We start from the raw sequence: 15,108 nt of genomic DNA on the forward strand, positions 1-15,108 counted from the left end.
ACGTTTATACTCATTTGAGTGGTGGCATGAATAAAACGCGCAATCTGAATTATACTAGGTATTATAGCTGACGCTAAAGCATGTTATAAAAAGTCATACCATCCCAAACAGGCGCTTGAATGTCGAAGTCAACGCCTCTCAAATTGCTAAAACTGTCAATAATTTCAATGTTCTTCTGCTCTTAGTGTGCACAAAGTGTCTTGCGTTTACAAAGAACGAAAGGTGTTCGACGTCAGCGATCCCATCTCAACGTATACCCTGCTTTGATAATAGCGTTCACGCTAAAAAAAATTAAGTAAAATTTTACTCTGTCTACACAAATAAAATGTTACCTCTATCTACAGCAGAAAAAGATCTCTAGCTACTATTTTTCTTCATTCGTAATCGAATCAGCGAGCATTAAAGTGTGACAAGGGGTAGAAGTCATCGAACAGGTCAATCTGCCTTCAATGTGCGTGTTTGTCAAATCGGCACGCCTACGCGGCGTTCGGTTCAGTGAGAGATCCCCTGTGAACGAATATTACTGATCGCTCGCTTTTCTGCCGTCGGTTACAGTGTTCACGGATGGAAGTTCGGTTGTGCTTCAGAAAACACTTCGTTCGGTGACTTCCAGGAATTAGAAGGAAGTTGTTTATCATTTCTGGCAGGATTATCTAGGCCTGAGAACACAGTGACATCGGTGCGGCCACAGGGTAGCTTGCAAAACAACCGCTATGGGCAAAATAAGAAGAACAAACGAGAAAATCAAGGTAATTCCGCCCAGCGAAGTTGGATGAGAAGCGTCTAAATGTCCTGGTAAGAAAACCTTTCAGTCCTTGTCACTTAGTAACGATGGTCATAATGGCTTTAGGGTTGCTAAAATACACATTGATCGACATACTCGCAACTGCAGACACATTCGTCGAGAGTGTCAAATCGATGCACGTACGCCGCTGGGTGTTCGATTGCGCCGGATCGGTGTGGCATGTCAAGCGAAATGTCTTCAACACGAAAGGCGTGAACCGCTCGCTCCCTCCTCTTTGGTCCCGACACATCCACATCGGAATCACCGACAACGACCACAAGGTTACTGTCATCACAGCTAACCCACGCACAGAAGCCATGAACCTTACTGGACTATGAGCCATTGCATTTTTTGCTTGCAGTGAGCCATTGATGATGACATTTTTTGTGTGCGGACACGACAATTGTATGGTACACTAGCCATATATAGCTCCGCCACAAACAGAAAACAATGGTGGATGATCTTCCGAAGATGACAACACACTGCCTGTCAGCATGAACTAGATCAATTTACATTCCAGATATTGAATATAACAGAACATCGATTCTACGTTGCGTTTATTTTTGTCGTGCTCAAGAATGTTCGTCAATCCTAATTTTTCAGTAATGGTGCTTGCGGACGCGTAACCGCATCTTGAGATCACCGATGATAATTTCCTTCGGTCAGCGTGAGTGTTCGATATTGCATAATGATATTGTAAATCATTCTAAGTCTAGAAATTCATAAGCCCGTCAACTGCGCTTTTACAAGGCGAATGTTGGAACGTCATTGCGACATTTATTTAAACCAACAGCCACGTTTTATGCTGAACTTGAAACAGGTATACATGGTTAGCCATAGAGAAGAGATAGATGCGCGTTCATTCGCATTTATCTTTAGCTGTATTAATGCGACAGCAACGATATGGGGCAATGGAAAATGCTTAAGAATTTAACGGGTGCAAGAGACGTTTCGTAGCTGCCAGAGCGCTGTTCCTTCTACTCAGCAGTAGTTGCTTGGTGTGCTGCGTCGTGCAGCTATGTCACACCAGCGTATAAGGTGGAAGACCATTCGAGGAGCCGTTGTTCTGGTTGCCCATCCAACACATGGCTCATATACACTACGAGAAATTGGCTACGAAATGGGCGCATTTTTCTTAAGTGATAACCACAAATAAAATTTCAGAAGTGTTACTGAAAGCTGACATTACCCGCTAAAAATGAAATCAATATTAGAACGCAGAACCAATATTAATTATTTGGAACAAACATAGAAATAAAAGAAAAAAATACAAGTTTAAGAATGCATTCCAGAGGACTCCTCTGAGGAGCACTCATCCCTGTGGCGGAGTCCCAGAGTAGAGGCCCCAAAAGAAAAGGTACAAGCACAAAGCTAAACCTTGCTATTGCTGTGAATAGTTGAACCTAGGGGCGAAACCACCACACCATTTTATTAGCAAGCACTTAAAGCAATATGAAAGTATTTTATCAGTGAACCAGGCGACAAAGCCGGAAGAATAGGATGAAATCACTGGGCCATTCAAGAGCCTAGAGAAAGTTCAATAACGCCAGGCCCACAGAGGTCCGAGCTGTCTTTCGTACGACACCTGGCTAGATATTTTAACTCTACCGGCAATTTCACATAGGAAGAAGTGGCTGGCAACAGGATCAAGGCATGTTTGCACTGACTATTGCCCCGAAGATATTGAATTTGCATGCCCACCTCTTATTACAAAAAACCCACCGCAAGAACTCAAGTGGCCGCAGTGGCTTAAATTTTAGATATTTTAGATTACCTTTTGAATAACATATTTTCGACTAAGAAGTCATGTCGCCCAACTTCCGCGCTCTAGATGAACAGAAATGTAGAAGACATATCGAAGTGAATGCTAATAAACTGTTTTCCTTAAGTCGACGACACTGAAACTGTTTGGAAATAATATGCCGGAAGCACTTTTTTGGGCATGCTACGATAGTGTATTTCTCTAGGCATATTGCGCCACGTCTACTTTTGAAGAATTCTAGCGGTGGCAAAGAATGTGCAACTCTGGGTTTAATTACGCATTTATTTCTAGTACAATTTCGCATTACGCGAATCGCTGCAGATTTTGCACATCTGTGAGATGCAGAAGGAGGAGGTAAAAAGAACCAGCAGAAGAAGGAGGTAAAAAGACCCAACGCGAACAAAAACCAGGCATTATCGAAAAATAAACATGAGACAGAAATAACTGGCATGTTCAAACAAATGATAATGTGACATGTGTTTAAAAAAAACTACATCATGTGCTAATGACAAAAAAAGAGACTCAAGAAAGTGGGGAAGAACATAATTGAACGAGAACCTACCTGCACAGCCTGAATGAGATGGTATGTAAGAAAAGAAAGCGAAAGAGTTTTTAGGACTGTGCAGCATACATTCAGTACATGTGCAGTGCAGGTGTAAAACCAAAGATACAGACGAAACTCAATTCAAAAGCCTGGTAAACACAGTGGAAACCCTCACAAGGACAAGAGAGGGTAAGAATGTGTGTGCTTTTTTCATATAGACGGCGTTATTGTGGCGAAACCTTTGTAAGTTTACAAGGCATGAATCGTTTCATATGAGTGCTGGGCGATTTATTGATCAACCTTCCGATTAATCGACTAGAGCTTTAATTGCGACAGCTTTTCGATTTATATTGGTTAAGCTTACACGACAAAAATCTACCAGAGAATTGCCAGAAACTGCCAGAACACTTTAACAAGCTGCTGCCAAAAACTGCGAGAGCTGAAAAAACTGCCAGTACCGCCATACTTCCAGAGAATGTGAACAGGATTCTCTATCTCCACCACTGGACCTGTGAAAATCCATTTCTGAAGTGTGTCATTCAAGTAATATTAGAGGCAGCTTTCGATTCAAAGAGACCGCATTTATAGAGTGTATGTATCGTGCAAATCACCGGCATCGAATTATTTGACTTGCGTACATGAACTTAAAATTCCCGCTAACTGATTTATTATTCGATTGAAATGTACCAATTAAACGGGTTGAAATTTTTATTCGACGCCCAGCCCTGTTCGAGATATGAAAAGAAAAGCTTAAATGGCACTGTCTAGAACTTCAACGAATGTACAAAAAGATAACATTCTTTTGCGAGTGATTCCATTTGCTTCCATCACAACAAAATCTTAACTGCGCTCGAAAGATCAGTTTTACTTCAGTTATTTCTTCTCATTGTTTTTTTTTTTTTTCATTTGTGCATCGACGGGCGCGTATGCGTATTCTAACAATAGGCGGCGCTATCTACTCCCTGTGAGTTTTGCTTCAGCCCTATGGCAGAAATAAATCAATCAAAAGCGCAGTCTTGCTTTAAAAATTCGGGAAAGAGCACGAAGTCCTTAGTACGCTATATTTATTACTTACGCTGTAAAAACAAGACAGGTGAGATACAATATGTTACTGGGTATTGACAATGAAGGAATCCGTCATGCGCCGGTTTCCGACAAATTCGTTCCATTTGGTCCCATCATTTACCGACTTCTGGCACAATTTCTTGTCGTTAAGATGTTTCTCACATTGCCTCACTATCTTCCTAACAACATCGTTTCTTCTCGTCACCAATGGCTCTTGGCGCCTTGTCGCGACCGAGAAGTCAATATTTCCTTCGAAAATAAATTTCAACAAACTTTCTTCACAATGGTGTCACTCGGTCTACAAAATCTTTCTTTTTTATTACGCAACTTTGCATTTTCTTACATAAATATTGTAAGATAACAAACATGACAGACAGGACACCAGGTCATAAGCAAGGTGGGTCACCACCTCTCTTTTTGCAGGTGCTGAGCCATGAATTTCTTTCATAGCTATCCTGACAAGTCGCCCCGGAGAGCAAAGGTCTGCTACAGCGCCTTTAACCTCTCGCTCTACATCACTTCATTCATACTCAAGTTTCCGAAGCGTAAAGGTCACGTACTTGTCAGCAATTTCGCACAAAACAACACGGCTGTGACGGTGAGCTTGTTTCCGACGGGCCCGAACCAAACTAAGCGTCTGCCTTTCAAACACAAGTAATTTTTCTGAAATGCTGCTTACTATGTTCGGCAGCCTTACGACTCCATGTCAAAGATCTCGAAAATCGATCAACAAGTGACTGCGCAAAGTAATCTGAACAGAGTGGTGATTTGGGCCAGTTGTAACAGTTCAGTCATAATGGCGATCAGCGCACTACCTTTCTCAGTGTGATCAACCTCTCTACATGGTTTTCATTGAATGTGAAAAGGCATTTGATTCACCAGAGATGCCAGCACTCAGGGAGGCATTGCATATTCAAGGAGTACAGGAGGCACATGTGAACATCTGGGGAAATATATATAAAAATGTCACAGCCACCTTAATTTCCCACAAGGAAAGTAGAAAATTGCCTATCATGAAAGGGGTCAGGTGAAGAGACACAATCTTTTCAACGGTATCACTGCATTCTGAGAAGTATTCCAGCTATTAGTGTGGGAAGGCTTAAGAGTGAGGATCAACGGCGAATATCTGAACAACCTTCGGTTTTCACATGAAATTGTCCTGTTCAGCAACACTAGGTATTAACTGCAACAAATGATTGAGGGCCTTAACCGAGAAATCGTAAGAATGGGGTTGAAGGCTTATATGCAGAAAACAAAGGCCTGGTAAGAGAACCAAAATGTATGATCGCCAGTTAGCCTCCAGAGTTTGTACAGGAATACGTTTATGTAGGTCAACTAATCACAAGAAACCGTGGTCACGAGAAGGAAATTAACTTACAGAAGTATAAAGATGGGTTGGAATGCATACCGCAGGCATTACCAAATCCTGACTGGAAGCTTACCACTCTCTATGAAAATAAAAGTGTGCATCATTGCTTTCTACCGGTGCTAAAATAGGAGGCAGCAACATGGAAGGTAAACAAAAAAGCTGAAAGTTGAAAGACTGCGCAAAAAGTGATACAACGAAAAATGCTAGGCGCCACGTTAAGAGACAGGAAGAGAGTGGTGTGGACCAGAAAGCAAACGGGGGTAGCCGATATTCTAAATGACCTTAAGAGAAAATAAATGGAGCTGGGCAGGACATATAATGACTAACCCAGAAACCTGGTGGACAAGCAGAGTTTCAGAATGCGTGCCAAGGGAGGCGCGGTGGAGGACGGCAGGAAGTTAGGTGGGGTGATGAAAACAAGAAATTTGCAGCCGCAAGTTGGAATCAGCTAGCGCAAGACAGAGGTAATTGGAGATCGCTGGGAGAGGCTTTTGTTCTGCAGTTGACATAAATGTAGGCTGCTTCTAATGGTAATGATGGAGATGATGATAGTCAACTGTGAAAAGCCGGTTACACAGCAATACATAAAACATTTCTACGTTGTTTTTCACAAGATCGTTTGCGTTCTCAGCATGCTGTAAAATACCAGGACAGCGACCAAATTGCTCACCTGACACTGAGGCCCACAGTACCATATGTTCTGGCAGCCAGAGCACATGAACTGGGCATGCTGACCACACATGACACAAGTGTTGCTCTTGCTTTGCGGATTCTGCGGCACCTGTGTTGCCTGTGAATTGGGAAATGGAAATGGAAGTACCGAAGAGTTAGCGTCGGCTTCCAGGTCCAAGGGTTCAGGCACGATGAAGTTAATAAGCAGAACATGGCTGGTTTAAACACTCAAACCAAAGGAAGCGCGCATCGCGAGACGAGAGAGCCAGCCACTATTTTCAAAGAGCCATCTCACCGCAAACAGCACGCAGTTGGCGTCACAGTGTATAGAGATGAGTCACCTGAGTCACTTATTTGTCGTTTAAATTTGGTACTAGTGGACTTCTACTTCATCAGTTATTTATACACAACGCGCAGCAGGCTGTATCAGAACAGACACCTCCAAAGATAGGGGGCCCATAACGATTAGCGCCTCGCCAGAGCGGGCGCAGTGAATTTTTGGGTTTGGGTTTTCGCACGCCCCTAACGCTAAATTTCAGAAATAGCGCGTACGCCCCAAACGCCCCCAACCTGCTTTGCGTCGTCTCAACGTCGCCGTTTACATCTCAAAAACGTCTCAACGCCTCCTCAATGAAAATAATAAACTTCCAGGTATACTTCTGAACCTGTAAAGTATTGCAGATTGCATTATTTCATTTCTTTTTTTTTCTGTGGCATTACTCTTTTCATTTTCCTTCCGAGTGCAGGAAGGGCGCTGCAATCGCGTGACGCCAACGCAAACACGGAACCCCACATTAAGGCACTTTCCCGGCGAGACAGAACTGGAACGCAAAATTGGCGCTTCTTGAGGCACTCTAAGCTCTAGAACACTATTTTAAACCTCCCTGGTATCTCTTCCCACGCTTCCTCCACTCATTCAGTTTGTGCTCTCCAATGAACTGTTGTCCCACATAAACGCTTTCACATTCGTCGTTTCATTCGGCCTTACGCCTTCAGCATAAACGCGCAATGTCTATCCTGTTTTCAGCAAGAGGCGGTCCAGAAGAGTGATACCCCCCCCCCCCCCCCCCCACAAGAAAAACACGTTCTTTGTTACTTTTTTACCTCATACCGAGGAAAAAAGAAGCTAATGCAGGAAAAATTTGTGCAGGCACGCCATTACACAGGCGTTCTCTGTTATTTAAAAAGAAGCACCGGCTTCCTCTGGCATAGTCAAAAAAAGTGCTGCGCATTATTTGGTGATAACAGTGGAAAGCATTACAGTGAATTAAGTACTATTTACCAGGCCAGTAGCATATCCACACACTTATTTGTACAGATAGCCGCTACCGAGTAGACGCTTTCAAGAACTATGCAATACCAACCGCGAAACGCTGCACACACACATGCAAAATTTTCAAAACTTAAACTACGCTTTCACAACCCCAGAGACATACCATGTTCATACAACGAATTCGGCGGTCTGCCAATGATTGTTATTCACCATATGATACCAAATGTCCGCGATATTACTACCTTTGAGGCTGGCATCCATGATGTACTGAACGGCTAATGAGGCTAGCACATGGGAATTTCTCAGCGAAGTTGCCACTCCATTCATTTTTCTTATAAAGTTAACAAAACTCACACGTTTTATCCCTACTGGTTAAAACATAGAGCATGCCCGATTTTCTATGTAAACCGCATGCTTAGCCTCATACGTCGCAAAACATTTTAGATCACTAGTTAGGTCTAAACTTCAATACAGAAAATCAATTTAGGATCGCCATGAAAAAATAGTCCAATTCGCTTGAGCTAGATTTATTAGCTAGAGGCTCAGCCGGAGAGCTTCTAAATAAGTGCTTTCTTTTACTCCGCTTCACTTGCATGTGCGCTGAAGCGTTATGAGTGATGCAGATTACTTGGCGCCTTACAATAATTACCTGTCCTGCTTACTGTTGATCTGCGATCACTACTGCAGGTGCCAGCGCCTCAATATAGCGGATGTCTCACAACAACAAAAGATGTCATAAAAGAAGCTCCCCTGTATTCATTCTAAACGACCAACTTCCTCGCACTTTGGAGGTGCTTTGCGACTCTAAGCCTGCCCCACAAATGATCGCATGCATACTGACACAAGGATCGGATTACATTTCGTCCTCGACGTCGCATAGTTTATGAGCATCCCGCCACAGATGGGTCACAAAATTAAATTTCAGTGGCTGCCTTTGCATTGAAGACTGCAAGGCTATGAACTTTCTGACATTGCAAGCTGCTTTGCATGATGGCACAATAGCGCACATAGTTTGTTTGCCTAGAAAACAGGCTCCATGATGACAACATACGCGTTCTTACGCTAAACTATTCGTAAGAGCAGGTGCCTGCGAAGGACGAAAGGCAGCAGGCCAGCCATTCAACCAGATTGTCAGTACAGGTGTCTCAATAAATGAAGTTTTGCATGCAACTGAAAATTTAACTCTACTGCACAGGCTTGGTGGGCCGAATACGTCTTGGCGTGACATTCACTCGGCATTATGCACCTATCATACGAAATGAGAACAGCCCTCATCACGACCACTGCCATACGTTAACGTATGTATTTCGAATAATGACGCTAACGCATATATTTCGCGCATGCTTAGTACGCAAATACAAGCGCCGGATTGTGGCCCCTTTTCCGGCAGACACCGACGGCTAGGCCATCCTCTGCAGATTTCGTTTTAGATCCTTTGCCCCTTACCCGAGACATACTGCAACAGTTCTACAGGCCATGCAGCAACTTTTTACACGATACAGTACTAGCCTGAAGATATTAAATACGGTGATGTGACTACGACTACCATCATCCCTCCCCCCCAGTATTCTTGTCATCATTATGCATCCCTCCGCCGTTCCTACATTCCCTTTCAAATAAGTGCAAAGTGCAGGTTAGAGCGCACAAGCTCAGTTTCACCCATCTGCCTTTTTATAATGAAGTTCGGTTACTACTACTGCTTCTACTACTACTACTACTACTACTACTACTACTACTACTACTACTACTACTACTACTACTACTACTACTACTACTGCTAAATTTCCACCATCTTCTCCTATCTCTTTTTCCCATATACATACCTCAATTCAGAACTGCCAAGTTGCAAAATCAATGGAAGCGACAACTCATTCATATCGAACTACCTCCTCACAACCTTCAATGTCGGTGGTTCTGATTATTCAGACTTCACGACGGCAATATCTAACAACTTAGTACTGAAAATAGTCACCGCACACTGTTATGCCCAGAGGCTATCAGAGCTTTTTAAATATATAAACAAATACCTGCGCTGGTAGAGCCTGTTCTTGGGGCGGCGCTTGACTTCCCAACGACGCTGCATGGGCAACGGGCTTGTCTACGGGCCGCATCATGTGCCTGTCTTTCGACACTTGCTGCATTACTGGCTCCTCACGGGACGGTCGTTTTGCCGGAGGCTCCCTTCCAAGCATGGCAGCACTTGTAACGTCGCTGCTACGTTGCTGCTGCTTCTCTAATCCGCTCCACGCGGGATGGCCTGGGTACAAGCCATGCTTCGCCATCTGAAAGGCATACTGTTCGTGGAGGCCTTCCGCGTAGTTGCTCCAGGTGGCGTTGCTCATCGTAGGATTGAGGGGCAGGTCTTCTGGAAGGACTCGCCTGTTGGGAAATGAACTGTACGATTGAAAGGCGCTCTGAACGCTGGCGGGATAGGCGGGTGGCGCGCCCTGAGACTCACGCGCCTTCATAGCATGTAGCCATTGCGCGTGCTCTTGGCTCAAGGGCGCCGTAACCTTCTCGGGCTCCCTCTGGCGCTGCCCCGTCGGTGCCATGGCGGGACGCTGAGAGGTGCTGCGCATTTCGCCATTAGCCTGTGGAAGGCTGGCAGCACTGCTAGGCGAGTACTTTCGCTTCACGGCAGGCTTCGGCGGTTCCATTGGGTGCTGGATTGGGTGCTTGCTCCTGTCGAGCGGGTAGTACGGCCGGCCGTATCCTGGCACCATTGGCGAGTTGAGCGGCTGGGTTGCCATCATAGGAGCGAAATCTCGCTGGAGCTCCATGTTGCGCATATTGAACATCCCAGCGCCAATGAGCGGCATGTTTAACGGAATGTTGGCGTGCGGCGGAAGTGACAGCGGTGGTCTGGTCTGCTGAGGGGGGTGCGGCAGTGGGTAAGGAATGAGTCCAGGAACTGCCTGATTCCCAGGTGAAGTTTTCGCCAGCGGAGAGGAGAGAGATGGCGGCGAAGTCTTCTGCTGGCCAACTCCACCAACCGATGACGACCGTTGCTTAGGAACAGCTTTTGGATCATCCACAAGAGAAGATCCCTTCTCTGACTGAGAGGCTGGGCTTTGGCCCTGCCGAGCCTCAACTGAGCTACCCGGATACCGAAGGTCTTCCTTGGGATACGACTGCGGCTGCTCGAGCGAACGCTTATACCTTGCTTCGAGTTGGTTTAGCGTCTTGAGCTTTTCAGCTCTTGTGTGCACCACCTTCTCGTATTCAGCCTCCTTTTGAGCTGCCAAGGCATCCAAGTACTTCAACTCGTCCTTTAGCATCTCCATTTCCGTTTTCAGACTGCTCGTCTGTGAGGAATGGCTGCCTGATTCAGGGCGTTGTGCGTGAGGTGAACTCGACGGAGGCTTTGTGTTCGCTGGAGCTGCTGCTAGTGACGCAGGTCCCGGTCTTTCTTGTCGGGAAGCACCAATTTCTTTGTAAGAGGACTCTGTCTTGCCATCTTTCATGAAAGGGTTTCCAGTCGGTGGGGACATGTCTTTAGCAGCTGGGTCAGTATTTTGCTTAGGTATCTGAGGCCCGACATATGCACCCATTTGTTGAGCGTGAGGACCAATTCCGTATGCTTGTTCCGTGTTTTTGTAACGCTGCTGTTGTTGGTATAGTTCCGGCCTTCCGTTGCGAGGTGAGGTGTCACGAGTCAGTGTAGGAAGCGGTTGAAGAGGCTGACCACGTGGCTGCGTTTGGTGCGCTCGAGGCAATGGATAATATGGAGGCGTGGAGTGCATTTGCTGTGCTGGGCGCGAATACGGTATCTGATGCGATAACTGTGTCTGGTGCAAAAGCTGCGCCTGGTGGGTCGGCGGCGGCGGCTGGTGTGATGGCGGCGCCTGATGCGAGAAATGTCCTTGGTGTGACGGCGGTGGTTGATGCGACTGGGCCGCCTGTTGCGGCATCTGGGCTTGATGCGAGGGCTGATGCGACAGCTGTGACTGGTGCGATAGCTGTGACTGATGCGATGGCGTTGATTGGTGCTGCGCTAGTGCTTGATGAGGTGACGCACCTTGGTGGGGAGGCGGAATTTGGCGTAGCGTTGGCGAGCGCTCAGGGACCGCAGCTCTGTACTGCTGCTGTGCATCCATACGACTTGGGAACATCTGCGCACCTACGGAGAGCCTTCTCTGACTCAACTCGGGTGAAAACTGTGACGAAGGCAGGTGCCTCTGCTGCCCGATGGGCCCGCGAGAGTTCATCATTTCTTGGTAGCGACGTTCCTCTAGCCATCTTTGATGGTCAGCCATCACAAACGCATGAGGCTGGAAGAAGGAGTACTGCTCCCTTGGTGTACTATAAGCTTCGCCTCGTCTGGCTGCATCGCTCAAGTTTATCGGCTCTGGTGCACCAGCACGCGGTTTTTGAGAACCTGCTACTTGCGTAGGGTTGGCGTCTGCGGACCTCGACATCTCGGATACTTTGCCGGCTTCGGACAACATGGACATTCTAGGTTCGCCACCACTGTGTTCAGAACCTGGTGACAAGCTCTTCCTCGAGACTCCTAGATAGAGCACATCAGAATCGCTCGACTGTTCTTCCGGGGCTGTCTTCCCCTGTGGAATGGCGTCGGATTGTGATTTAGGAGAATGCCTACGCTCGGCTTCAACTTCTGGCATGCCCTGAGGAACGCACGTTAACAACGGTGCAGAAGATACGCCAGGGGCACCCATCGGTAACTCAAGCGCAGCATTCGAGCCAGCCATATGAACCTCTAAGGGATATTGCGGTCGCATAAGGGCCGTGGACGTTATCATTTGCGAAAGGCGAGGATCGTTCGTGTAGGTATCAGGAAGCGCAGTGACTAGAATCTGCCTTGGGATTTCCTGCTGCGCCATTTCTTGAGGCTGCCCATCACCTGTAATGCCCGAAAAGCGCAAACGAGCCAATTTTTACGATCACTAAGAAACTACAGATGTAAAGCAATGTTCGCAGTCAATTAGGCTAGCAGTAAAAACCAGACTATCTTAAGTCGAACTTAAAGTGTAGTATATCGCAGAGGTGGTACGCAATCTGCACGCACTTGACACATGCGCACAATGTCGGCACGCTTCCTCATCACCACGATCAGTCACACAGTAAAAAGCGATGACAGCATGACTATTTTACGTACACATAACTATATAACTTCAATTTGAACATTTTCAAGCAATGTAATTCTACGCACTCGCCTTGAGCGAGTTTTAATTTACTAGATCCAATCTAACTTGAAGCCAATTATTGCAATAGTGTTGTTCTCTATACTTCAAACTCTCGGTATTTTCACCCTTAATTCCAGCTATGCTAAAGTAAATCTTCATAAAACGTCTTGCCAATTGTGAAGGAACGTCTTACCTTCATTTTTGCCCTCCTCTGGTGCAGGTCTGGAAAGAAGGATAACAAATGCTGCATTCACTTCATAGTCCTGTTTTGTACCGTATGCATGCATGCCTGGAAAACAGGCCCTATGGCAACAAAAAAGTTATTGCGCTGAAACTACTCGTGAGAGCAGGTGCCTGCCAAGGACGTTGGACATTTATTACTAAAGGCGACCGGCAAATAGAAAACAGCTTTCACGAACAAGTAGCTTTGTAAATTCACCCCATATGTGTACGCCATCGTACGCTTGCCCTTCTCGGGAAAAAAACTCACATTAGCACATTGAAGAAGCAATGGCAATGCTTATTACAATCATCTACAAAAAATTGTGTCAGCTAAGCTGTCTCCTAATGCTGCATTGAACGATATTGAAGGTCGAAATTGGGGTCGCCCATCAGGAAATCTGCACGTCTCAATGGGCAACGGATTTCTATGGCGAGAGATTATCACGGCTACGTGATAAAGTGAAATTTCAATGCATAACTCAAAGGTAATGAAGGCACCTACTACCAACGTATAGTGTCGGTTCGAATGATCCCTCACGTTTTCGTGAACACTGCTTGATCAGCCTTAATGGTCTAGCAGAAGTATACATATCGGCGAGTTTTTTCATTGTTGTGAACTGTCGTAGAATCAATTCCAGCATTGCCTGGAGACATACAAGAAACATTAAGATCATTTTTTTACAGAGCACAGGTGACCGCCTGGATGATAAGAAATAGGTTGATTTTATATGATACCCTATAGATACATGTAAACAAATATTCTAGCTAAGTGTTGAGAATATTCAAATTACCTTAAGGCGTTGCGAGGTTAAAAAGCTAAAAGCAAGGTGATTCAACTTCATGCCAGAGGCGACTTATGTTGCGTTCGGATAGTAAAACAAAGGCAAATGTACATACAACCTAGAAACTTCAGAAGAGTGCTGGACCAAACAGCGCCATCAATGCAAGTAAACTGGAGTGCAAGGCTCGAGGTGCCAAAACAGATGAAAAAGAAGGGGTGGCATAATTTTACATAGCTGCACCAAGCTGTGAAATGCCAATGTCATGTACGGTATAGGGCTTAGAAACATGTTTTTGACAGAACGCTTACACTGAACTTTTCTCACTCATCGGAATGCACTCCTGCCGTGACACGGGTCTCACTAGAAATTCTGACAGAAATTTGATGGAAGACTCAGATACAACCGCATAGAATGCATAAAATTGACGCATATAAAACACATAAACAAAGCAGACTAGTAATGTACCGATCCAAGTGGAAAACACGGAGCATGCGCTGAGGAAATATTTTGAACGCTATAGAGTGTTTTTTTTTCTTTTAATTTAGGAGGATTTGCCGCAAGGCTAATGGGAAAAAGAAGAAACTCAAATAAATTTCCAGTTCTTCATCGTGCAGGAACTGCAGAAATGTCTCTTAAAACTTTTTGACCATCACACAACTACTGCACTTTTCAGGTAGGTCAGGTTTCAGTCCAGCCGTCCCTAAAATTTTGTCCTTAATATAGTGCTTGTTCGTACTGCTCTGATCAAAAGTGTATGGACTAGAGAGATCGCAATATAATCGACTTTCTTCTCCACCCATGCATGTAACTGGGAATTGAGGACTGCAGTCCAAACTTGGGCATTGCAAACTTTTCAATACAATCATGAATTCAAGTTCGTGCGTCTGAATAACCTATACATTCAGTTTCCTCGGCGGGCCTGTGGCACCTCTACTTTTGCCCACGGGTGTACATGACTTAGACGACTGTCAAAAGCTGCAGGCGAATAGCGTAGTTTTACGAACTGAGGGCTGAGTGGGCTTATCATAAGAACATTGGCGGCCCGAGCAGCCTCGTCATTGCTAATAGTGTGGAAAGCCAACGGCAAGACATTGTTTGACTGTGAAACTAAATAACCTCCGTCAAAAGCCCATCTCCCGATGACTGCCGACGGTAATGCGATTAGCAATGAAGCAATAGAGATGCAACGCATTACCAGCGCCAAAACGCGTCATGCATAAGGGAGGTATCTGCTGCAGCGGGACTCCTATCTCACGCTTCCCTCTGGACACGCTGCCCCGTCTAGCAGCGCCGCTGCGAAAACCGGGCGTGGTCTCCGAAATGGATGGGGCGCCGGTACTTGCGAACGCTGAGAAACGCGTCATGTATGAGGCGTACGCTGCGGCCGGGCTCCACTCTAGCTTTTCCCTCTAGACGCTCTGCGCCATCTAGTGGCGCTGGCCACAAGTGCGCGCGTGGCCTCCGAAATGCGTGCCTCCCCAGTATATG

At 45.7% G+C, this 15,108-nt stretch overlaps 1 protein-coding gene across 3 annotated transcripts in view; it reads right to left on the reverse strand.

Moving 5' to 3' along the window:
* The window catches only part of LOC126545022 (uncharacterized), a 220,724-nt gene that overhangs the window by 6,748 nt on the left and 198,868 nt on the right, over positions 1-15,108 (reverse strand). For all 3 annotated transcript variants that reach the window (XM_050192653.3, XM_050192646.3, XM_055061804.2), the window contains exons 6-8: positions 12,810-12,838; positions 9,497-12,333; positions 6,195-6,314 (exon numbers count right to left, since the gene is read on the reverse strand). In XM_050192653.3, the coding sequence (XP_050048610.2) occupies positions 6,195-6,314; positions 9,497-12,333; positions 12,810-12,838 (2,986 nt within the window). The remainder of the gene's footprint in view (positions 1-6,194; positions 6,315-9,496; positions 12,334-12,809; positions 12,839-15,108) is intronic.

Source organism: Dermacentor andersoni, chromosome 3, assembly GCF_023375885.2.
Source record: "Dermacentor andersoni chromosome 3, qqDerAnde1_hic_scaffold, whole genome shotgun sequence".
Lineage (NCBI taxonomy): Eukaryota > Metazoa > Arthropoda > Arachnida > Ixodida > Ixodidae > Dermacentor > Dermacentor andersoni.